The sequence below is a fragment of the Colossoma macropomum genome, unplaced genomic scaffold, assembly GCF_904425465.1.
Source record: "Colossoma macropomum unplaced genomic scaffold, Colossoma_macropomum, whole genome shotgun sequence".
Taxonomy (NCBI): Eukaryota; Metazoa; Chordata; class Actinopteri; order Characiformes; family Serrasalmidae; genus Colossoma; species Colossoma macropomum.
In genome coordinates this window covers 20,469,512-20,495,333 of record NW_023494807.1, presented here as the reverse complement: position 1 = coordinate 20,495,333, position 25,822 = coordinate 20,469,512, and the positions used below count along the sequence as shown (strand labels likewise).

The 25,822-nt window shown below is 37.3% G+C and overlaps 1 protein-coding gene across 1 annotated transcript in view; it reads left to right on the top strand.

The window, feature by feature from the left end:
- Nucleotides 1-4,030: 4,030 nt before the first annotated feature.
- Nucleotides 4,031-25,822, top strand: part of arhgap45a (Rho GTPase activating protein 45a) — a 46,667-nt gene continuing 24,875 nt past the window's right edge. Inside the window, 3 exon segments of the mRNA XM_036556359.1 lie at nucleotides 4,031-4,290; nucleotides 9,616-9,994; nucleotides 23,629-23,769. Of these exon segments, the coding sequence (XP_036412252.1) occupies nucleotides 4,201-4,290; nucleotides 9,616-9,994; nucleotides 23,629-23,769 (610 nt within the window). The 5' untranslated portion in view covers nucleotides 4,031-4,200.

Sequence of the window (25,822 nt, the reverse complement as noted above, 5' to 3'; positions counted from 1 at the left end):
TAGTATAAACTTATTACTGTCCAGACCAATTATTATTTAACTAAAATAACTAAAGATGGACCTGTTTTAGCTTTGGGGGTTAGACACCAAATTATTTATTAGGCAAGTTGGCTATCTTAAGAGTTTTTGTTTTGTTTTAGTAACTAGGCTGAACCTATTACATTATGAAAGGTGAAAGACTTGACAGTTGAACCACTGGACCTCTCCTGTCAGAGGGAGCATAACACTTAGCAATAAAGATTAAACTGCCCCTCGAACTAGAGGATGAATCTATAGCTTGATTAGGGTTCCTGTTAGGCCTTTGTTTTCTGTTGAAACAGTTTTTTTCAGATGCATCAGAAAAATATTATATATATAAAAAAAAAAGATAGCCAAGATATGTTTCAAAGAGGTTCTTCTTATGAGGTCAACATGTTCTTGTATAGGTGGAATGGAAGCAATTTATTGTCTTTGATGTTATTGTTGCTGTTGGTGTTTGTATTATTGTTATTATAACTATAATTATTGTTATTTATATACATGGGACATTTTAGTAGTGGGTAGTCATGGTTATAATCATGTTTGGTAGTTTAACACTTTTAAATGTCTTGTCAGGGTTCTGTTTTTTTTTTCTTTTGTTTTTCCTGATTCCCAAATGCAGATGTAGTCAAAAGCTTATTTTAACCTGCCACCAAATCTATTGCACTGCCTTGCACTGCTGTCCACCATCGACATGTTTATTTATGTATGTATATCAGTCATCTTTCACACTAAGTCAGTATACGTGTAAACTCGCTTGTTGGGCTTTGGCCATAGAATGCAGTGACACCAAAGTTTTCTCCTCCAGTCTGTGCTTGGTCTCATGTGTAATCTCAGGAACAGTTAGGGAATCATTTAAGCAATGTATCACAGTGAAAGGCTGTGGTACATTTCTGACTACTGTATTTCTAGACTTTAAGTTTTCAATTTTTCAGAGAGAGAAAACTTCACAGACTAACCGATGGTATTCATATATCCCATGTTGTGAGGAATTAAGTTTTATTACTTACGATACTACCCAAAAAAGTCCTCCACTGATTGGACAGTCAATATCTTCCTTCTTCCTACGCCATTGTACTGTTTACTATGGGTTATTGTAATTTGCTCCTTGAAATTTTTCTACATTTCTACTAAAGGTAAAGCATGTCTCTGGTCTTAGATAAGAGCCCACTGTGTATGTAAGAGACCTAAGAGACAATGTGTAGCTCCATTTTTGGTCAGGAACTTCTGTAGAATCAGATTTCTATACCCTTTCTCTGCCCAAACTTTTATATCTTGGCAAGTACAAAAGAAATCACAAAAACACTTTGATAATAAATACAAAACATTTATTACAACTGCTACTGACTGTATGTATGTATGTTTGTTTGTATGTATTATTATTATTATTATTGTTTTTATTGTTTCCAGTTAAAATTATTTTAAGCACTTTTACTTTGGGCTTCTTTATTTTATCTAAATATTTATGATTTAGACAGAACTGTACATAATGTAAACAACTGTGCCTTTTGACTCATTCTGAACGTTTTCTACAACATCACAGAAGGAATATATTGTACTGCAATATTAATTTTGTTAACAAATTAAATAAAAGTTTAAAGAGATTGTTGAAATGACTTCTTGACTGTAGCATTTCACAAAGCTCTTGTGTATGCATCTATGCCACTAGTAAAATGTAAGAATGTGACTTTTATTCTATTTTACTGCATCTTTACAGTTTTGGGCCCAATTTTGAGCCATTTATCTAATATCTCAAGACAAATAATTCAGATCAGTATTGGTGGTATCAACCAATCCTGACTGCTTGCCTAGTAACTGATCTATAGGCTAATAAATACAATAGGGTTAGCATAACTCTTACCTCAGTTGTTCAACAAAAGCATAAAGAAAACAGCAATTCAAACTTTATTCAGCAAAAGGGTCATTCTACAGAAACGTCCACTTTATCTATCCATAGGAGTCACTGGTGTTACTGATTGTCATTGGTGTTACACATAAGAAAGGTAACACCAGTGACATTTTTAATGAAACGCATTTTACAAAATGACTGCTACAGAGCATCAAACCACATCTTGTCAATCATGGAATATCCACTAAAATATGTAATTTAATCCATTTGTATTCTAGTTTTTCACAATGACCTAAGAATAAAGTAGGTCATGCCATTGACTTCAGCTAAAAGCTTTGTATGAAACCATGAGCTAAATGAGAATTTCTGATGACCGAAAAGAGACAGTGGTCTTACCAAGTGCTTTTCTTCATAGATCTTTAGAAAATAAGTAAAAGGAAGTCAAGAGATGTCATCAGTGTGATGATTTCGTGACACGACTCCTGGGGACCACAACTTTCGTTATATATGTTATAATATTTATTTGGCATTTGTTTTCTTTGTCATGTGAATCATTTCATTTCACAAAAATAGAATTGCAGAATAGCTTTTAAATTACCTCAAAACATGGCACTAACCCTTTACACATGACTGTGAGGACGAGCACTTCTGTGGTGCTTGAAATTCTAGATAATTGATTTAAAAGCCAATATTACTAAATTGATGACTCAAGAAGGTGTAATTGTTAAAATATAAATAAATTGTAACCTTATGTTTTTCAAGTGTAATATATCTGTAAACACTAGGGACACAAAAATCGACGTTTCCGTCGAATGACTCACGAATGGGCGCCAGAGACAGTTGTTAACCCTTTCAGTCAGAAAGACTGTTGGCCAGGTATCTAACTTCATGTCTTGCTAACCTTAGCTTTTAACTTGTTGTTCTCCTCATCTGACGAGTCATCTTTGTTGTTTATCTGTTTTTTTTCCGCTGTAGTGATGATTTGAAGACCATTACCGTAGTTATACTGTTGCAATATGACCTACAGCTTCCTAGCAGTAACGTCAGCTATCTGGCTTAAGTTTGCACCTTCAATATACGTCATCAGAAGGGGTTTTCCTAGAGTTTGAACTGGAAAATCTCACTCCAGAGCAGGGGTGTCAAACTCAACCAGTAAAAGGGCCATATTAAAAATCTCATCAAATCTGTGGGCCAGACAAAAAAATAGTTTTTATTTCATTTTTAAATAATGTTGTGCTGTAATCCGAACTGGCCATTGTTTATTCACAATGGTCAAAAACCTCACCAGTAAAATACAGACACTTGTAGTTGACCTTGAAATATTACAAGGACGCTTGAAATATTCAAAGTTTAAATGTCCACAGCTCGGTCTATTAAACCTGCCCATTTGCCTGACCTGGACACCTGGCGTCCTTTCTTTGCTGCAAGTTCATTAAGACGTGGGCTCAATTTCTGAGCTGCTGAGCTGATGTTAAGTGTTTATAATGGTTGAACTGCAGCTGAAATGTATTTTGGTGATATGACTGGTGTGGAATTGAGCAGAACTGTGTAGAACTGAAGTGTAACCGCTGTCCCACAGACTGTTGTTGGGGTAGCAGAGTCGGAGCACGTTGCGTTGCAGTGCATGCTGGGGACTGTAGTGCAGCACATTGTGAAACGGGCTAATATGAATAGAAAATTAAATACTTTTACGGGTTGGATAGGATTGTGTGGCGGGCCTGGTTTGTGTTTGACACATGGGCTCTAGACTCTACTAGACACTACTGTAGGATGCGAGTAGACATGTGTACAACAGATGTGCTTGTGGTTAAATATTTCATTTTGCCTGGAATTTTGATCTTTTAAGTATTGATTTATCCTCACCGTGGATATGTTGAGGATACATTACGTGTTCTTACTCTGAATGCCGTTTATTCAAGAGTGAAAAAGTGTAAAACGTTCTTGAATGAAATTCCGCAGTGATCAGTGACTAGTCAAAACATGAAATAGTTATAACGTGTCAAAATACATCTTTTACAAGTATAAAAATATATTGAAGCATGTTAGATTTCAGTTCTCACTAGTAAGAACTCACTTCCATCACTGAACGTTGCTTAATCGGAGTGAGACTGGGCTACGATCTGAATGAAGGAAGCGCCAACAGATGACAGCAGAGCAGCAGCTCTAACCGCTTCTGCCTGGGCTGTGACGAGATCACAGGAAAAGGAGTCGAGGCAGGCAAGTGCAGCTGTCAAAGTTCGCGGCTGATGTGAAAGAACAAATTGCCGTTTTGGGATGCGTATTACTGGACAAGTGGATTACAGTTTGTTGAATTTAATCTGGAAAGCGTAAAGATGTTTTCTCGGAAGAAAAAGGAACTGTCCAAAGCGCCTTCGATTTCAAAGAAGACTCAGTCAGGAAATCCTCCACCGCACAACACCTCAGTAAGTTCAACGGCTTTCTCTCCTTCTCTTACTCTTATATTTTATGCTAGCCAGCTAGCTACGTTAATTGTACCTGATACTGTATCTCGTTAAATGCATTTTTAACTCCTTAAATCACCCCAGACACTTTCAACGTTTTTATCTTTTCCCTGACTGGAGAGAAAAATATTGTACCATGGTTTCAATATTTGTAAGACCACGCCAACGTTACCGTTTACCGACTTTTAGCTGCTTCCCTCTCAGAGTTACTGTGACAAGTTTGGGCTGCTAATTTAGTTAGCATAACGGCTCTGGGCTAACTTCTCTAAAAATGTGTTTTCTGAGCAACGTGGTCACTACAAACCACACACTTACATTACTACTGTGTAGTTAAACCTTTTAACACATTTAGTTAGTATTTTCACGATTCAGTAACCATTTAGAACCACGACTATTCATGAATTTCAGTCAAAAAGTGCAATTTCTAAACTACACTCAAAAATGTTTCTTCAACGTTTCTTTAGTAAAGGCAGCTCTATGTAGACCCATTTCATGCTTAAATGGTTCTTTTCGTGGTGAAATCGTTCTTCAGCTTGACAGAGGATGTATTGTATGTGGTTCTATATAGAACCCTTTTAAAAATGGTTCTATATAGCACTAAAAAGGGTTCCTTTATTGTTATAGGCTTGACGTTATAACAATAGCAGAACTCTTTTTGGTGCTGTAGCTATAGAACCGTTTTCAAATTGTTTCTATGTAGATATACAACATATACAACACATTCTCCATCAGTCTGAAGAACCATTTCTTATATTTAAGCATGAAATGGTTCTATATAGAGCTAATGGTTCTAAATAGAACCTTTACTAAAGAACCTTCTTTTTAAAAGTGTGTAGCAACAGTTTTTGGTTAGTCAGGCTATTTTTTATTATTCTCATTGCTGTTGTGGGAAATTAAATGATCTGTCTATGATGCGACCATGGCCAATATCAATAAAAAAACAGTATTTAGGTTCATGGGAGCTAAATCTTTTGTTGTTCAGCATCTCAGTTAAGTATAAAAGAATTCGCAATTCAGTTGTTGAAATGTAAAAAAGTCATTCCGAGTGGTTTGATGCAAAATGGTGCATCACAGAGAAACTTACAGACTTAAATCTCTTCACAGTGGTGGTGATTGGAACTGGGTGTCCTCATGTCTACAACACAAATGTAGCCATTTTGTTTATTATCCAAGACAACTAATGAACGTTTATGTCTTTTGAGTTATGTGATGTTGATCATGGTAAAATAGTGGTAAATCTGAAAAATATGTTTGCTTTGGGGACTATTTTTTCTTACAACATCCTGAATGTGCTGTGAATGATTTTTAAAAAGTACTTTAAGCCAAAAAGCTCACATCAGAACTGTCGCAAAACTGTCTCCGACAGCGTATTCATAACCATTTCATTTAATAGCTTTCTTTGAGGGTGTTAACACTTTGGGCGTCAAGTCCTGTCACCACCACTGTGAACAATTCTGACTTGGTAAGTTTCTCTAGAACAGAGCATTTACCATCAAACCGCTCTAAATTACCTGGTTTACATCTTAATGATTTAATTATGCAGACTTTTGGAAAAATATATGGAATTTCACTTTAAGGGTCGTGGAAAACCGATAATTGTAGGTGCCGTGACCATAACAAGCTACATGTAAAAGAGTCTGTGGCACAAAATAATGCAAGAATTTAACAGTTTTCCTAAGAGCAAAGTCTGTGCTTATTTTTTAGTGTTTCCATTCAGCAAAACGTCTCATTGCTGGAGAGCTAGTTAGCTGTAGTAGTTAGTTTAAAGGGGAACTCTGGAACGCTGATTGTTCACAAATTCTACATTAGATGGTTAAGATGTAAAGAAAATCATTCAGAGTAGTTTGGTGTGAAATGCTATGTTCTAGAGAAACTTGCAAAGTCAGAATTGTTCAAAGTGGTGGTGACAGGAACGAGACTTCTGAAGAGTTTAATGCCTCTGAAAGCTCCCTCACAGAAAGTTATTATATGATATGGTTAGATATACACTGGCTGATGTCTGACACTTTGTTTTATGACAGGTTTGTGATAATGTTTTGCTTAAAATGTATTTTAATCCATGCATAGTGGAGAGGTACATGTAGGGCAAAGGCAAAATAATCCCTATAGATTATTTTACCATCATCAACATTACATATAAAAGCTCAAAAGACTCGTGTAGGATGACTGGTGGCTTTGGATAGTAAATAAAATGATTATATTTGTACTGTAGACATTGTGACCCCAGTTTCCTATCATCCACACTGTACATAAATCTAAGTCTGCAAGTTTATCTACAATGAACCACTTCACATTAGAGCACTCTGAATGAACCTGTTTACATCTTAAGAACTGAATTATTCAGAAATTTAGAAAAATTGATGGAATTCAAGAACTTTAAGTTCTTAAATTCCATTTAAGTTCTTGAACTTCTTTCGGGGTAGCTAAAGTAGTTATGAGCAACACCTGCTGATACAATGAGGCTGTCCACAATAAAGTGTTAAAGCTTGTTGGCAGTCAGTGATGGCATTAATGGTGAAGCTGTGGTCTCAGACAGGTGAGAACATCTCTATAAAACAAAGCTCTATCTCCTAGAATAACAGTATGTTGAATGTGATCCCGTTCACACCTAGGCCAAAACTGCTGTGGTCACTACAGTGGACCGGTACATAGTGCATTATTTTGTGAGTCTTTTATTTTGTAGTGTTCTGCAAAAGCGGCATCCTGCTATATTAAATAGTATACCATAATAGTACACCACCATTAATAGCACATTCATTAGTGTGGTCCATGGTTTTTGGACACAGCATGATAAATACTTACATGAGGTCTTATAATCTTGCAATGCTCCACAAATAGGTAGTGTACAAACAGGTGTAACCTAGCAACAGGAGCACCAGTATGAATATTGGGCCCTCAGAAGACTTGCGTGGGCTGCTTGCCACAGCGCATTTCCCTTAGCAGAATCTGTTCCAATGTGACTACTGAATATACTGTATACAAAATGTACACAATTTTGAAATGCTATCTTGCAGATATCTTGCATTTTGGCAATCAAAGCAAATTCTGTAATGAACTGTATGAACCAGTATGGGACAGACAGAGTATTCAAAACCAACTGAAATCTCCTTTATCCAGCTACAGATCATGACATTCAGATATTGCAGCTTTAATTCATGCTTCACACAGGCTGGAAGATAGAAGTCTACTAAACCTTCTCTTTCAAGTCAAACTTTTACATTTCATGACATTACATTACATTTTAACTCAAAAACAGTGGGTGTGTTGCACTGTGGATCTATGAGAGAAAAACTTTAAAGATTCTGTAAATTTGCAGTAGGACATAGGGATTTTGTTCAGGTGCTTTTGTTTTCCACTGAAAAATAGCAGTTACTATTGGGGATGTGTATTCCCACTAATTTTGATATTTGAGTATGCGTTAGAGTTGGTTAACGAACATCCAGTTAAACGCAGGGAAAGAAAAACAGCTAAAAAGTACTTTGGCCAAAGTTAGCGTACAGCGGAGGAATACAATTTCAAAGCTTGTTTTATTATTCAAAACTAGCCTGGACAAATCGGTAGTTTTCTTCTGAACTAGAAACTAAAGCTAAATGGGTGCTGATGAGGACTCATCGTCTTCTACACAAGGTCTTTTCTCTTCAGTGGACAACATGCCAGTACATAAGTTTGTCAGAGAAAGCTTTTTTTTGGTTTCTAAAACTACTCAGCGATACAGCCACACTGCCTCTGACTTCTCAGTCTCGTTCTAAACTGTGTGTCCTTGGCAACGTGATCAGGCACTTATGTTTCGGAGAGACAAAATGTAACATAATGTACGTACATACTTACAAAACCCTAACATGTAACAGTGCTGTTAAAACATAAAATAACATTTCATTGAATTGTTAGCCTAGTTTTCTCTGTCTTCCAGTATACGGACACAATAATAGTGATTTCAGTATTTGAATACGGGCTCCTCCAACTGTTAACTGAGTACTCGAGTACCCGTGCACATCCCTAGTTACTATAGCATAAGCTTCTGTTCTATTAACACTTGTAGCATATTTAATTCACTGAAAAAAAATGTAAAAAAGTAACATTTTTGTGGGCTTCTGTATTTTGGCAGCCATTGAAATCATCCTAATCTTCCACCTACTTACACCGGACTCAGAATACCCACATTAGTTCTAAACGTTTTATTTAAATCATGAACTCTGTTCGCTAGAAGTGTTCTAAACAGTGCTCCTGATTTTCCAGTGTAGGGAGTAGTGATTGTAGGAGGTTTATAGCTACTGTCTGTAGACATTTTGAACTTGAAACTTGAATATCTGCTGTGTTAAGTAATACTAATAATAGTAGTTTGAATTATTACCTGGGCTGAATATCATTCAGAACGCTTTAATACGGATATTAATGCCGATACTTCGATACTGATTTCTGAACAACACTTTTGATACTATTGTGACTATTCATACAGTCATTTCAATTTTTAAGTAAAGATGTGTGTGGTTTAAACCAGAATGGAGTTTGTGGGTAAATTTACTGATTGCAACTGACTGCATTCCAATAAAGAAGTGCTGCCATTAATGTATACGCAATGTAATTTAGACAGCCAATCACCAGTCTAGATTTTGGACCAAAAATGCTTATTGGTTAACAGATGCTAAGAGTACCTAGGTATTGAAATTGGTACTTTTTTTGGTACTTGATAGTATTGATGTAATTTTGTTGGTACCGTATAGGTGCTGAATTTCGAAACCCAGCTCTAAATACAACTGAAAGACAGTTCAGAGGCAGAGAAGCCTTTGCAGGTTAAGTGGGTTGAAAACATGCTGTCAGGTTTGCTGAAGCTGACAAGATCCTATTCACTCTACTTGCAGTAGTAATGCAGTTAGTGATGAATGCTGTCATCCAAGCCTGTCTGTACAACATGTTTGTTTTGGTGTCATAAAGCTGTCATAACTCGTATGGTACTATAGGAAGTTCCACAAAATGTTGCAAAAACTCAGTGGAACTCTAAGTGTTTGTTCCCCAGATAAAGACTACGACTAGTCCTGGATTACATTATTCTTTTAGCTAACAATCCCCATTCAAAATGCTATCAGCCTGGACCACGTTTTAATCCAGCGATGCTCGACCACGATAGTCAAACTATGCCAGTGTGTACGACCTATGTTCATTAACCATCTCATCATCATTCATTCAGTAACTACACCCCATGTATCCATCTTGATCTTTTAACCCATTATTCCACTGCCTCTCATCCCATCCATTCCCTCTCTTTCTCTCTCATTTGTTTAATCCCAGCTCTCCGTTCTCCAGGAGCAGCCTCACAGAGACACTATTGATGGTCTGTCCACTCAGGCACTGCTGGACTCTGTCCCCTCTTCATGTCCCAGCACACCAGCCATCCACTCCAAGCTGGGTGGGTGCTCCTCGCCAGCCCCAAATCTCAAACGGCCCACAGGCCTCAGTCGCCATGCCAGTGCTGCTGGCTTCCCTTTCCAGACTGCTGGAACCTGGGGCTTCAACAAGGCCCATGGCAGGGCTGCTTTGGCCCATAGCCCAACCATGGAGAATGCAGAGGGGACTGTCATTGATGTGGAGGAAATCCCTCCACTTTTAAGGGACGTGGCCCGCTTTGCAGATGCTGTGGAGAAGTTGAAGGATATGGTGCTGGTGGAAGGTAGGTATTTATTCTTAAAGGAATAGTTTGACAAAAATTGAAATGTACACAAATTTGTTCCAGATGTAGTCAGTCAGCCAGGACATATTTGGTTGTTTTGCACTGAAGCTACAAGGCTTATGTAGCTAGCAAATGATGGCAGAGTATAGCCACAACTAGCATGGTTTCCAACTGCATGTCCAAATTACTTCATGTAATACAACAGTTCATGACAGCTTAAACACCACACAAGTGGGAATCTGTGTTTTAAGATATGTGTTTATTCATAAAAAGCAGTCTCAACGTTGATGAATGAGCTAACAGTAGTATTTTGTTGAATTTTCAGTAGTAATTTGATTTTCAGTAGTGGATTAAACATACACATGCCTATAGACTTAGACCTGGTCGTTATGGCAAAAATGTAATATCAAGATACAAGATGTTTTCATGATACACGATAAGTCATGATATTTATTTTTACTGGCATCTGACAAGTTCCAACAGACATAGCACTGCAACAATTAAAAAAGACTGTCAGAAACTATGAATCCAGTTATTTGCATTTTACATTTCACATACTGTACTGCATGAACTTCAGTTAAACAGGACTATTTATGCTCTCTGTTTAATCAAACATGCAGTTGGAAAGCATTTTTACTGACAATATCCCTGATATGCTCAGAAAAGCTTATTGTGACATATTGTGCTGTATAATAAATATTGGCCTGTACCTAGCTACAAAATGACCACATCTTTTCATAGGTCTGCTTGAAAATACTTAGAGTACAGTATGTGATGACATACTGGCATTCAGTTTATACAATGCCAGTTAGTGCTGTATGCTTCCATTATTTGTTCCTTTAGCTACATTAGCCTCGTTAATCACATTTTTCGTAAAGTCTCATCGTGATAATACTGTATTGGGCCATGTTCTTGAGCTTTTTAGCAAATCGTCACTAATTTGCATGAACACTTAGCCGTCAGTTGACCTTGTTTAGCTTGCCTGTTATCACACGTTTTTTAAGAACATTATCCTTGACCAAACATATCTGTCATGGTTTTCCTCTCTTTTAGAGAAACGTCCTTTTAGTCGTTGTGAAGTGAGTTTTTTTCTGCGTTTCTATGGTGATAAAGAGGAAGGAAGAGGAACGGTGCGTCAGATGCTTTCGTGGCAGCCCATAGTTTGAGATTACACTCATCTGCTGGACGTGTGTGTTTTCACACAACTTCTCTGAAAGCGACCAAGGGGCCAGATTAAAGTGAAGACATATATATAGAATTGTAGTCAATGAAGCTCTACGATGAAGCCACCACAAAGAGAAAGGAAGCTACATTAATATGTTGAGGTGTCTTCTTTACAAACATTGTTCAGTGAATACTATATACTGTATAAACTGAATTATTAATGGCAGTAATACCTAGCAATGTAGATGCTACTCTAGAGTGGGAGGGAACCTAATGATAATAATATTATATTGATACCTTCATGCGCTATCATATTGTAATATATAATATACAACAAATATAATATAATATAATGTATAATAAATCAATAGTGATAATATTTAAATTGGACGTCTAAAATTATACCTCAACTTTTCCTTAATGCTTTTAAACTACTAACAGAGTTAACAGTGAGGATTTGATTACAATCAGTCTCAAGGGCATTGGTGAGTTCAGGTACTGACGTTGGATGATTAGATCTGGATCACAAATGCTGCTCCAACTTATCCCAAATGTATTGAATGGTACTCCTTCATTGCAAAGAATGTAGTTCCACTGCTCCACAGCCCTGTGCTGGGGGGCTTTAGACCCCTCCAGTTGACGCTTGGCTGGTGACCTTAGGCTCCTCTTTGGCTGCTCCAGAGCATCTCATTTTATTGGCAGTGCTTCTCTATGGAGGTTAGATAGGCTGTGTGTGCATATAGCAAACCTTAGAAAGTTTATAAACTACTATAAACTACTGGGAAATGTAGCTTAATAATGCAGCAACTTCCCAGCAGTGATGGCCCACATAAACAGCTGTTTCTTGGAAAAGGAAATGAGAATAATTACTTCTAACTTAAGAAGATCTTTTGCAAAACTGCAGAAAGGGCTACAAAAGTGCCACAGTAATAAATTGCCACAGATTGGTAACTATAAGACTTCAGGCCTGTATATCATCACTGTCCAAATAAAACCATGTATCTCCATTTTTTTCAAATTTTTAGCGTTTCTGCTTCACTTGAGCCTGGCAGCTACTCTTTACATTGTGTGACAATTTCAATAGAAATGCTACAAAATTGATTGGAATAAAATCATTTTACATTATTTTCCATTGAAAGTATAGAACATTTTTGGCCTCCCCTGTAAACGTACCATTTTGGAGAGACTTATTTTTCTTTGGACATCAACGATATGTTTATGGTGCACTAATGAAATAACAATACAAAGCGATGATCTGCTCTGTCTTACTCTTTGTATTCTGTTATCACAGTCTCTTAATAAGGCACACTGAAAATCATTGTTTTATACTTAGATTCTGTACTGTTACTTTCAGTCTGTGATACTCTCCGTCAGGTTTCTCATGAGTACTGAATGAAAGAAATATAGATAAATAATATTTTATTGTTTCTTGATGAATCAGAAATGCGTAATTTAAAGGGGACCTAATAAACAAAACTGCATTTTCCCTGCCTGTTCACATATAAGCTACTAGTAATTGTATCAGAAATTCTAAAACCTGAAGTCTCTGTTGTTTTGGCTTATTTTCCCTCATGTTTATACAGGCTGTTAGGATGTGCTGTGTCATATCAAGCAAAGGTTATGCCCCACTTAAATAAAAACTCCCACTAAGCCAGCCTTCGTACTTTTGCCGTCGCACACACGGACACACGTCTCTGATGGATGGGTGTAAAACAGTGATATCTAGGGTTAGGATTAGGCTACCAGAACTTGACATTATTTTGGCAAAACAAGTGAACAAAATTTGCTTACAAAGCGAATTTCTGCATTAGACATTACTGCGTAATGACATGTGGCTGAGGCATGCCCATGATTTAGTGACTGCGTCTGGCTCTCTGCATAAACAAGCCTAAAAAGTCAAACATTCATAGTGTGTGCCTCCCCTGCAGCCATTGTTGAGTTCTAATAGCACAGTGATCATATCCCTTACCCTGCCCCCCCTACTGAGACAGCCAATGAGAGCAATGGTCATTAACATACAAAATCAACACCCAGAAAATGACCGATGAGTAAATGACGGCATAAAACACATCATACAAGTCTTTTATCAAGCACAGGAATGTTTAATTGAAAAAAAATACTTTAAGTTCTCCTTTAAATCCTTCTTCTGGTCCTTCTTATAGTAAGAAACAGTGCCTGATGGATGCGCCGTGCTTTTGCCACATTTGTTTGATACTTTTTAAAGATCTTTTATCTTCTGCCATTGGAGTTCTTTGGAATCTTATAAAAGTTATTTACGAGTTATTTAATTAAGTTCATTTTTATTGTTTGTGCTTTAAACTCCCTCGGTTGCTCAAATAAGTTTCTAATACAATTTGATGGAGACAGTCCTGCTCTGTAGGCGTGAGTGAAACTAGAAGAAAGGGAGAGTGCTAGTCACAGTGTCCCACCAGATCTTTTAGCCAGAGGCCAAACAGAAATCAGTTAGCCGAGGTTCCTTGGGCCAGTACTTCCTTTAAACGTCGCTATTTTCATCAACACTGCTTCCTGTTTACATTCTCCTATCAGGGCTGGCCATGGTGTTACTGTGGAGATACAGGAACGGCATCATCAGACGGGACATTACTAGCTAAATTTACTGTTGCTCCCCAACAGTTACCACACAACAACATGCAAAACCATCTGTCAGAAAGAGGCTGAATCCTAGACCTCCAGTTCTGGTGAATCAGAACTGACAGTGATTCAGAAACATCAGTGGTTTAGAGTAAAGAATAGTGTAGGCCTGCATTGATGCATTGTTGCTAGTAAATGTACAGCATCAGAACTGTACACTAGACATCTAGACAGTCTTCCCCCCTTATTACAGATGTAGTCAATGAGCCGAGGCATGTTTGGTGTCTGAGGTTTTCTTCTTTAGTTTTGCCCTAGAGCTAAGAAGCTAGTGTAGCTCAGTAATGGACGGTTATGTACAGTCATATGCAAAAGTCTGGGCACTCCTGTTCAAATTACATGTTTTGTTGATTTTCTTTGTGAAACTAAGTAACACATCCTCTACAGAGAACACACTTCTACACATTCTAATGCATAATTACTGTTCATTTGCTGAATTAAAAAATTTAGAAGAAAACAAATGAAACAAAAAGCTATGGCACATTTATACTTAATGTTTTTCTTTTTTTTCAATATGTTAAACTCAGCACATAATATGAAATTGTACACTAAAATTAGCAGAAAATGCCATATTTAAGGATAATTTTTTCCTGAAAAAATCACAAAATGAACAAAAAAAACAAAACAAAAAATATATCCAAACTTTGGCATACGACTGTATAATGGTTAGCACTGTGCAAACCTAATGCTTAAATTGCCACATTCTTGCCTTAAACAACATCAAGTTGTTCATTGATCTCAAATACTCAAATATAGAAGAAAGGATAAGTAAGTGTGGATATTGAGTAAGTATGGATAAAAGTTTATCACATAGATAAAAACAGCAGTAGCAGCCGTCAGGCAGCCTTACATTTCCTGTATTTTTGTTAGGTAGAATACTTTGGAAATGTAGTGATGGCTGAATACGAAATACACTGTTCTAAATGTATTCAGTGACATATTCCATTACAATACATAAAAAAGAAACATATTCAGAATACATTTACAGTACATTTAGAATACGAATTAATAAAATCTCTGCTGTTGTAATTTTTTTTATTGAATTCACACTGTTTTTTGCTGTTACTGGTTGACAGTTTTCTTCATATCATTAATCTTTTGATATGTTCCATTAAAAATTCACTTATTTAAATGAAGCTTTTTCAACAGTATTTTGGCCTGCTGCCACAATCCCACTTTAGTCCACCGCTGCTCCCACAATCCCACTTCTGTCTTATGAACTAAACAAACAATTCACCATACCACAATAACAACATCTTGCTATTTAGCTATGAAGTGGGTAGCTATGTGATGTTCACTTAATGACGTGTGTAACTTGTTACGAAACACAATGCATGAGTCCAGTACAACACCAGTAGTAAACTTATCACTTGTGAACACTTGAGGACACTGTTCAGTTCAGTCCTCCCTTAAAAGAGTGTAGTAACACTGAGATTAATAACCAATCATCACATTGATTTATCAGTCTACTCAGGCTTTAGCAGAGCTCAGCAACACTGAGAACAAAAACTAATCACATTGATTTATCAGTCTACTCAGGCTTTAGCAGAGCTCAGCAACACTGAGAATAAAAACTAATCATCACATTGATTTGTCAGTCTACTCAGGCTTTAGCAGAGCTCAGTAACGTTGAGATTAATAACTGATTACCACAGTGATTTATCAGTCTATTCTGGCTTTAGCAGAGCTCAGCAACGCTGGTCATACAGTGTCTGAAACCGCATCAGCAAGTCTATTTCAAAATGACCTTTCAGCTCAACAAGGTTTGAGGTGTGATTATTTAGGCAATTAGGCAATAATAAATTGATCTATGTAATCTAACATTACTTGTTAGCCACATTAGCTTTGTGACCCTAGTGTAAAACGAAGGAAACAAACTTCAGACACGAAAATATCTTGGCTGTGTGTTTTAATGTGCATCTGTTGTCTTTAAAGTAGCTTTTACCATCTAATAGCTCATTAATATTCAAGTACAGTGAGTCAGGAGGCCCTTCAAACGGTTTGAAGAGATAAGCTGTAACCACACTGACAGTTGAAGCGCTCATTTGAGAGGCAAATTTCTTTCGAGTTTATTATAATTTCAGGCCGGCTGAACGGTGGATTATCTCTCTCTGTCAAGGTGGAATATCCTGGAAATAACTCTCTGCAACAACACAGCCACAAGAAGCTCTCATCTGTCTGAAGCACACATGAAAGAAAGCCCACAGATCAAGTTAGATCTTGTTGATTGTCCATTGTTTAGGGACAAAAGAGTCACTGTGATTGTGTGTGTGTGTGTGTGTAGTAGTAGTAGTAGTAGTAGTAGAGAGAAGGAGGCCATGCTGAGGTGTTAAAGCTTAAAAAATGAAGAAGTCACCACAGACAGTGCAACACGCTGGCTCTGCGCCAGCCAGACAAAGGCTGATATTGTTTTCCTCTGTCGCTTTTGCCAGACTGCCTACAGCTCATGTGTCTTGGTGTGGCTTTAGCGCGAGTGTGTGACAGAGTGCACATACAAACAGTTGACCTATGCTTACTTTTAAGTCAGTCTTGCTATTTTGTTTTTGCAATTAAAGGGGAGCTCCACAGATTTTTCAAAAATTCTGCGTAATTAAATAGTCGAGATGTAAACAAAGTCATTCAGCGCAGTTTGGTGTGAAGTGCTTCATTCTAGAGAAACCTACAGAGTCAGAATTGTTAAGTGGAGGTAGTAGGAACCAGACGTCTAAAGAGCCTCTGAAAGCTCTCTTACACAAAGTTATTACATGAAAAGGTTATGAATACAGTGTCTAATGCCTGAGACATTGTTTTATGAAAGTTTTAGTCTAAAATGTTCTTTTTAAAAAACATTCATGGTGGAGAGGTAAATGCAGCATGTTGTAAGGCAAAATAGTACCCAAAGAAAACTTTTTTCAGATTTTACCATTATCAATATCATTACATTTTTACTAAAAACTATAGGTTTACTGGATTGGATTGTAAATAAAATGGCTATATTTGTTACAGACATTGTGACCTATCACCATAGTTCCTCTCAGCACCACTCTAAAGAGAGTCAGTAGGTTTTTCTACAGTGAACCACTCCACATAAAGATTAATATCACAGCCAGATTCCACCAAACTGCACAGCACTTTAAATGATCACACCTTGTGAAAATTTATCGTGTGATAATAGCAGTGCCTAGTTGGCTCTTTAACAGCCCAAAATACATGTCTGCCTGCAGTATGAGCAAATTTATGTATTCATGACTATGCTCATGAACATATGGTGACTAACGTTTTTATACATGGGCAAACGTTGCTTTCACAACCCTTGGGTGTCTAAGGCTGTCACAATTACTTAATTAAAGTATAAAATCAAATGATTGAAGTATTTATAAAGGCTGTGCTTTGTGAGGTATTGTTCTGTGAAGGCATTTTTATTGTTTGGTCATTTTTAGAAACTCTGATTACTCAATCAGTCATCATAAGAATTAGTAGATTAATCAATTGCTAATGTAATCAGTAATGACATCCGTAAAATGTGTACGGCTTTGTTTACTCACTGTATACAAGCTACCTTCCTTTTAGTTCTACAAAAGGTCATTCAAGCTCAGACACTGTATGTGGGGACTGTCTGTCTGTCTAAATGACTCATGGGCTCATGACTGAATGTATGATGCATGTGGTGAGTGAGAGGTTAGGGGACTTTAGGGGATGTTCCCCTTTACGATATATCCCAGGTCAGAATCACTCTATGGCTCACACTGGAGAGGATGAGTAACATGTTTGAGGAAACTGAGCCTAAAGCAGATGCTGTAGGCTTTTTTAAGGTTGAGAGAACATGGATGTTATAGCTTGTAAGCAAGCTTTGTATTTCTGTGTCATTAGTGAGTGATACAGGCATTACTAAAGTGTTAATGCAGTGTGTTTTTAATAATATTAAGTTTCTGTAGAACAAAGCATTTCACACCCAACCACTCTGAATGATTTTGTTTGTGTTACTGATACAATTATGCTGAAATATTAAAAAAAATAGGCAGAATTCACCTTTAATGCACATGGGATATTGTGAATTCAAACACCAGAGCCATCTATGGTCAGAAGTCCAAGAGAACATGATTATCCTCGCTGTCTCTGGGTGGGTGGGACGGCTGTCCCTCTCCTCTTCATCCTTTAGCGCTATTCTAGCCATCATGGGCATCTGTTAGTTGACATAACAGAATTAGCAGCAAGTGTTCTCCTCCAAGCGTGTTGAGCTGTCCAATGGCGTTGCGTTAGCAGCAGCTTGAAAAGATACGGTGGTGTTTCACGTGTCTTGCAGGAAGCACGTTCTAGCATTCACCCTTCCCTTTTGCTAGCACTGTGTGATGGGGGAAACGTGGCTAGTGGGTAGAATAGAAAAAAAGAAAAATTGGGTAAAAATCTTGGAAAAAATGGAATGCTGACCGTCTGACTGGTCTTACTATAATATTAATATCATAAGTCGTGTTGACACTTAATGTAGTGTGAGTAACAGTAATGTAGTGTGCTAACACCTCCTTTATATTTATGTGATTTAAAATAAGCAGGAGCACACAGAAAAGTCTATGAACACAAAGCTAATATGAACGCTTTTATTCCCTCCTTTGTCTTTATTCCTCCTACCAGTCAGAGATGTTTAATTCAGTAATCTGATTTTTCTTGCATTGGCCAGACCCTTAAAGATGACCTGAACAGTAGAAGTATAATTTTCAGTCATTCAGTATTTTTTCTTTTTTTCCTGCAGTTTCATTCAATTAATCTGTGTTCCTGTCTTTTATCTAATTAACACAAAGTATGTCTTTATACCAGTAGTTCTTAGCCAGTGCTGGACAGGCATTTCGTACTGTAACATCTTGACAGTTTCACATTCAACTTCACAGTCAATTCCAGTGCTAGCCGTTTCTGTAAAACTACAGTGCAGTGCACAGGAAAACAAACTTTTTAACACATGAGATTTACATTCACTGCCATGAGACAACAGAAAAGGTGTGAGTCCCACATCAAGGCAGCAGTTCTTAACCAAACTCAGACTTGATAGTAGTGCAGGTCAATTATTAAGCAGGTTAGTTAGTCCTCGTGATATGCACGATGAGCAAGTAGTCTAATTTTCCTGTAGTGCCATGTAAATATAGTAGCATTCAAGGCCAGGCATTGAAAAAATGTTTGTATTCACTCATGATTAATATGCATGGTAACGTCGCAGAATATTCGCAAGGGTGCTCCTAAATCAACATTCATGATAATGTTTAATTTGAATAATCATCATGACTCAGTTGTTTGGTTGCTAACTCTAATATAATTAGTTTCATCTAATTTACCAGGAAAATGGCTTTAAATCAACTGCCCACATATGTGGTCACAATGCATGAAAGTGTTAATAGTGTAAATGCATTGTGTTTGTGCATGTATGTCTCTCTTTTCTGGTGAATATGTGTGTGTGGCTGTATTTGTGTGGGCTTTTTAAGGGCTGTGGGATTGCATGTGAGTGTGTATATATGTGTTGTCAGTGTGTGTATTGAGGCACACTGTCAGCCTTCTAGTTTAGGTTTCTAGGTTTAGTTGAATGTGTTTTGTAAATAAGCACTTTTTAAGTGTTGCATTATGATTTTTTTTTTGCTAATGTAAGAAGATTTGTTTATTTTAGGGGCTGCCGTGGAAAATTAGCCATGTGGCTAAATCTGGCAAATTTACATTTTGAGATTATGGTGCTGATTTGTCAGTATTGTCCCTGTTAAATAAACAAATAAAGTAGTTACAACAGCAGTGAGTCAATTGAAGATACTTGTTTCATGTTTTATGTGTTTGTGCTGAAAAAAAGGTAGTAAATTGTACTCGTCTTTAAACTGGTCAAAAAATAATATTAGACAAAAAATGTCATTTCAGTGTTTTCCCCAAAATCACTTAGTCCTAATACTAGATTTTTTAATAAGTCAAGCTTTTTGTAGCTGCTGTTTGTAGCTATTGTTGTGTTTGCATGTTTTTGACAACTTATCAAAGAATAATGAGAAACGCAGTTGCACAAGAAAAAGAGCGGATTTTCTTATTTTCCCTGGAGAGGATGAAATTTCAATAGCATGATCTGAGCCCTGTTTTTTCATTGAGGTGCTTTATATCCATAAAGTCATGTCAGCATTTAATTTGTTCTTGGCTCTTGACATTGATTTACAGTCGAGACAGCACTGAACAGATACCAGGTTTCCGTAACGGGAGGGAAAAAAATGACTGATATTGATCCAATACTGTAACAAATCTGTCCTGAAATAGCCTATACTCACCATGTGTGTGATGTTCTTAGCTGTGTATTTCTTCCTGGACTGTTTGAGTGGTTTTATCGTGATAGTCTACCCTTAGAAGCTCAAGAATGGTTAAGAATTGTTAACGGTGGTGGTGATAGAAACCAGACATCTGAGGAGTTTAATCCCTCTAAAAGCTACCTCTGAATATGCTGCCTGATGCATTTGACTTTGTTTAATGATAGTTTTGAGAATGTTTTGGCTTAAAAAGTATTTTTTAAATTAAGGAAATAGTCGCAAAAGAAAATCCATCGTTTTACCATTGTCAACATTAGATGTACAACTCAGAAAACGTATGTAGGTTCACTAGTTGTTTTGAATTGTAAATGAAATAGCAGTATTGGCATTGCAGACATTGCAACCCCTGGTTCCTATCAACAACTGTAAAGAAGATCTGAGTCTGTAAGTTTCTCTACAATGCACTTCACATCAAACCAGTCTGACTTTGTTTACTCCTCAACCACTGAATTATGCAGAGATTTTGAAAAAACAGTGGAATTCCCCTTTAAGTATAGTGCTTCAATTAAAAATAGCTTAGTATTTTTTTTCAGTTGAATCATAACTGACATCAGCCAGTATCAAGGTTTCAGTGTCAGTATTAGAAAGGAAAAAGTGGTATTGTGTCACCTCTGATTTACAGTGTTGTAGCCACATTGTTTGTGAAGTGGATTGCTGATTTTGTGATTGGTAGCTTTTACCCTCTCTTGCAAATTAAAATTGTGTTGCAGTTGTTTTGTGTTAAGGTTGTTTTGAAATGGCATGATGGTGTACAGTGTATGTGTGACAGCTTGAGGAAGGCTGTAGTTTCCATCCCAGGCTGTGGCAGGCTGAGTGGGCTTCAGATTAAATACAGTTGAATGTAGGCTACGTGGAGGAAACAACTGCCAAGACGACACATTTGCACAGCAAGAGAGGCCAGTTCTTACAGTGCTTCCTCACTAACACGTGGCAGCACAGTGTAAAAGTGTGCATAGTGCTTGTTTTTGTACAGTTTCAGGACAAAAATGTCAGAAAAAAACAATGCTAGCCTAGAATCAAGGAGGGAGGGATTAACAAGTCCTGACTTTGTGTGTTTTTTACAAAACTCAAAAAGTTGCATTTTTAAAACTTTGATTTTTTTTTTATCAACAAAGTTAATGTGAGTCTGTGTTTGCATTAAAATGAGATACCTAATACTGCATGCTACTCTATTTTCACATATTTATACTGTGTAACGTCATTAGGCCTATTTGATATCTGCTAACCCAGATCAGGTTTTGGGCTGTACATCAGGCTTGCATGTGTATATATATATATATATATATATATATATATATATATATATATTATATTATTATTATATTTTTTTTTGTTTGCATTCTAATTGAAGGTATTTGTGCCTCAGATTTGTAGCTTTTTATTTGAAGAAAAGTGCCTACATACATTTTGTGCACTAAAATGGTATCTGCAATAATCCATCTTTGGTAAAGCGAGTTCAGGTCGAGTTTGAGTTTCAGCTTTAGGGTGTGTTTATAGGCTATTGTTCTGTTGTAGTTATGGTTTGCTTAGCTTTCACACTGACATATTTAATACTGAACCAAAAGATGTTAACAAAAGTCATACGAGTAAAAGGTCACAACTGATTGAGCAGATTTTATGACATACAATAACTGTGATAATGCCCACCAAACTTTCTGCTGTTCTCTGTTCTGTGTGGCCTCAGTGGTTTTATTTTTTTATCTTGTTAATTATTCTTGTGATGAGCAATAAGCAATGAGACTCCCTGCATTACAGTGGTTTGGAACAATGCAAAGCAGGGTGAAATCCCTATAACAGCCTCGAGTGGTTTACTGCTTTTACAAAACAGAGAAACCTTGGCACATTAATACATAGTTTATGTGTGCAGGCAAGTATGTATTGAGTATTTTAGAATGGCTTCAAACATGTCTCAGCCTTGTTTCAAAACTGAAACTATCCATTCTATTTACTGATTCAGAGCTCATGAAGGGATGATTAAACACATGCATGTGTCAGAGCAGCATCAGAAACTCACCAAAGACGTCATGCAGAGAGATGACTGTTCTGTCTTTGGTTTGTTTCGATGTCTTTGGTCTGTATGTGTTCATACTTCAAACAAACTGTACCAGAGTTAGTTCTGAAGTGAGCTGAGACCTACTCGCTCAGGTGGTCTCGGCTCGCTTCTTTGGTGTGCATCAGAGTTCGGATGGCAGTGTTCTCACTTGCGCTTACAGAGCGGTCGCACCAGGGTTCATTTTAATCGAGCCAAACCAAAAGTCTGAAAGCACCCATAGTGGTACCAGTTAGGCCTGGTCAGGTTGGCTTAGGGGTCAGTTTCATGCTCTAAGACTTATATTGTCACTGTCAGAACCAAACTTTATATCTTAATTTTTGGAAGTTTTTTTTGAAGGATTTTGGCTCTGGCTGCTGTAAATAGCCAGTTACATGTGGTTAGCTGGCTAATGTATGTAACACTGTGACAAGACGCGCTGCCAATGTTTGAAGCAGTCTGCTGAAAACTTCTAATTAACAGAAAGTGCTATGACTTAGAATATTAAGTAATGTGACACGATGAGCTGTTGTGATTCTTGTAGCTCATTCTGGCAAATCACTTACAGTGTGAACTGTGCCTCCCCAAAGAATAGTTCAGTTCATCTGAAAACTGGCATAGAGGGAAAGCTACTGTTTATTGACGACTCTGCTGCTTCAGAATTGCCACCAGTGTGTTTTCTTTTCCAGTGGACCAAGGTAAATTTGTGGAAATTTTGGAAAGTCAGACTTGTATATGTTCTTTATGACTACATTATCTGTTTCTGATTTTTGATGTCAACATTATCAGTAATATCAAATGATTGTTTCAGCCTGAGAGCAACAGAAATAATCTAAAACTACTTAAAAAAAAGTTTGTGTTCCCCTTGCCCGAAAAAAGTGACCAAAGGTTTTGTTTCGACTGCAGTGTAATATACTATTATGTTCTTTTTGTGTCTCGCAGTAATGTTTTTAATTTTGCTTCACATTACTTTCAGCATTATTAGTTTTTCTTGTATTTTCTTTTTGTTTCCTTTTTTGGCTTTATACATTCAAAGAAGACCTCTGTATTTCCACGGAAATGAAAGTATGTGTTGTATGACAAATGGTTCTAATACCTTGAAATGTTGGGTCAGGTTTTCAGTAAGCCTGGTTTGGGGAGGGTGGAGATGTGCACTCTGATGTCAAAACATTGGGTGAGGGTTGTCATGCCCTGGTGAGCTGTGAGATTAAGAGCAGTGAGGGAGTGTTCATTGTGAGAACCTGCACCCCAGTGGGACAGATTTTAAATAGCTTCTGCAACCATCAGTGGCCACTAGTGCTAACTAGGAATGTAAAAATGCGATTTAACTGCATTGATTTTGGAATGTTAGTGATTAGAATTGATTATATTGAACACAAAATACATTATATCTGGCTATTTTCAAACGCATCATGTTCTCTGACATGTTTGTTGTGATATTAACTCTCGCTCTCTCTCTCTCTCTCTCTCTCTCTCTCTCTCCCTCTCTCTCTGTGTAGAGAAGGAGTCTCGGAGGGCTGTGGCTCACGAGTGTTTGGGGAAGGTGTTGCGTGTCCTGCGGCAGGTGATCAGCACGTATCCTCTGCTCAACACCGTGGAAACACTCACAGCTGCTGGCACACTCATCTCGAAGGTCAAAGGTCAGAGCTACCAAAATCTCAGCGGAGTGGAAGAGTTACACTCTCCAAAAGGCTTCTGGGTCTTTTACATACAGCAATGTGCTCAAGCCTTAGGCCACTTAATAAAATTACATGGTATAAATTGACAATTTAACAGGTACATCTTCCTTGCACCTACACACATTGGCTATTTTATCAGAAAAGCCATAGAGGTGCACTTTGGAGGTTTACAATCACCCATCTGTTGCTACACTCATTCTTGGCTTGAGCTGATTGACAATTGTATCATCAATTGTCTGTAGTTGCCATCTATCTCGATTGTCAGTCAAGTTAGATGATTTAAAGTAGCTTTAAGATGTGTGAAAGAAATAATACTTGTATATATTTTATATCTTACCTGAACCCTAAATTGTCTGAGTTCAGAACATTCTGTAGCAGAGCAAGGTAGACCTTTTTTTTCTCACCTGTGGTCATGCTTGCTAAACTGATAAAACTGTGCAGCAGCCTTCCACACATGAATGGGGCTGATGTTGTTATTACATCAGTTATTAAAAATAAAAAGACAGGGGATGGCTACAGTAGCAGTATCCTTTAGGCTACTTTGCATGGTTAAGCTTTAGCCCTTTCTATTATTTTAACAAGAAGTGATTTATAGGCTATAAACATGTGATTTATTGATCATATAGCAAAAACTACCAAACCATACCAAGAGCAAAATTAGCCTCTGACAAAAAACAAAGTTTCTGACCAGAAAGCGTGTTTATTTCTCGGTTAAATCGGCGATGGCTAGGAGTTCTAAAACTATGTTATTAGTTTATATTCTACTTGATTCCACTGAAATGGCTGAATTGAAACTGAAAATGAATAAACTGAAAAGCCACAGAGCCCAACCCCAACCACACACTAAAAGTATCACTGATTCTGATGTTTCCCTGTTAGGTGTATACGTTTCTTGTCTGGCCCCTTGTATGACTGAAAATGACTTGTTTGTGACTAAAGAAAATAGATTTCTTCTTACTTTTATACTTACAATTCTGGCAAAAGTATATATTCCTCACATGTGCTGAAATACTTAATTTTAGTAGTGTATGTAAAAAAAGATATTTTAAGCACATCCAAATTTTCTGCGGTGTTTAGTATTGTGCTACCTTTTTGGCACAGTCAGAAGCACACTGACATTCAAAGCCATTAAATATACTCAGAATACCATAAAAGCCTTTGTGCTGCTCATGGAATAATCTTTGAGTGTTATATTATTTTGCAACCATAACCCACTGTTAACAAACAAGGATGGATGAGGATCTGATTGTATTCAACCACAAAGGCATTAGTGAGGTCAGGTACTGATGTTGGATGATTAGATCTGGATCACAAAAGCCACTCCAACTCATCCCAGAGGTTCTGGATGGAGCTCTGTCACACCAGAGAGCGCTTTTCTACTGCACCACAGCCCAAAGCTGGGGGGTTTTATGCCCCTCTAGCTGATGCTTGGCATTGGGCATGGAAACCTTAGGCTTATGTGTGGCTGCTCCAGAACGTCCCATTCTATTGTCAGTACTTCTAGGAGAGATCGGACGATGGTATGTTGCACACAATATCACAACCATAACTTGTACCATCACAAAAGCTGCTGCCATGAGAATGGTCCATCACCCAGATAATATCTGGTCAGTGGTGGTACTATAGTGGTCCTGTTTCTATTAATGTATGGTGTAGAGGTCGCTGATAAACTGAGCAGAAACAGATGGGCAACAGTAATTGCAAACCTAAAAAGCGCTCCAATATGGTAGGTGTTTCTGACAATATGACCAAGGAGTGTAGGTAAAAGGTAGAAATAATTGGTAGAATTGGTAAAATATAATGGTATATTTGAACAACTTCATGCTGAAGGCTGAAGCTGCATTGTGGAGAAGAAGAATCAGACCTGTATTCTTCTAACCAGCTCTAATCATAATAAATAACTTTGCTGAAAACAAGAAATTCTTATTGGTTTTTATTGTGGATTTGGATGTATTCAAATGTTATATAGTGGTTTTACAAGCAAAAATACACTTATTGGCCAGAAAAAATGTTT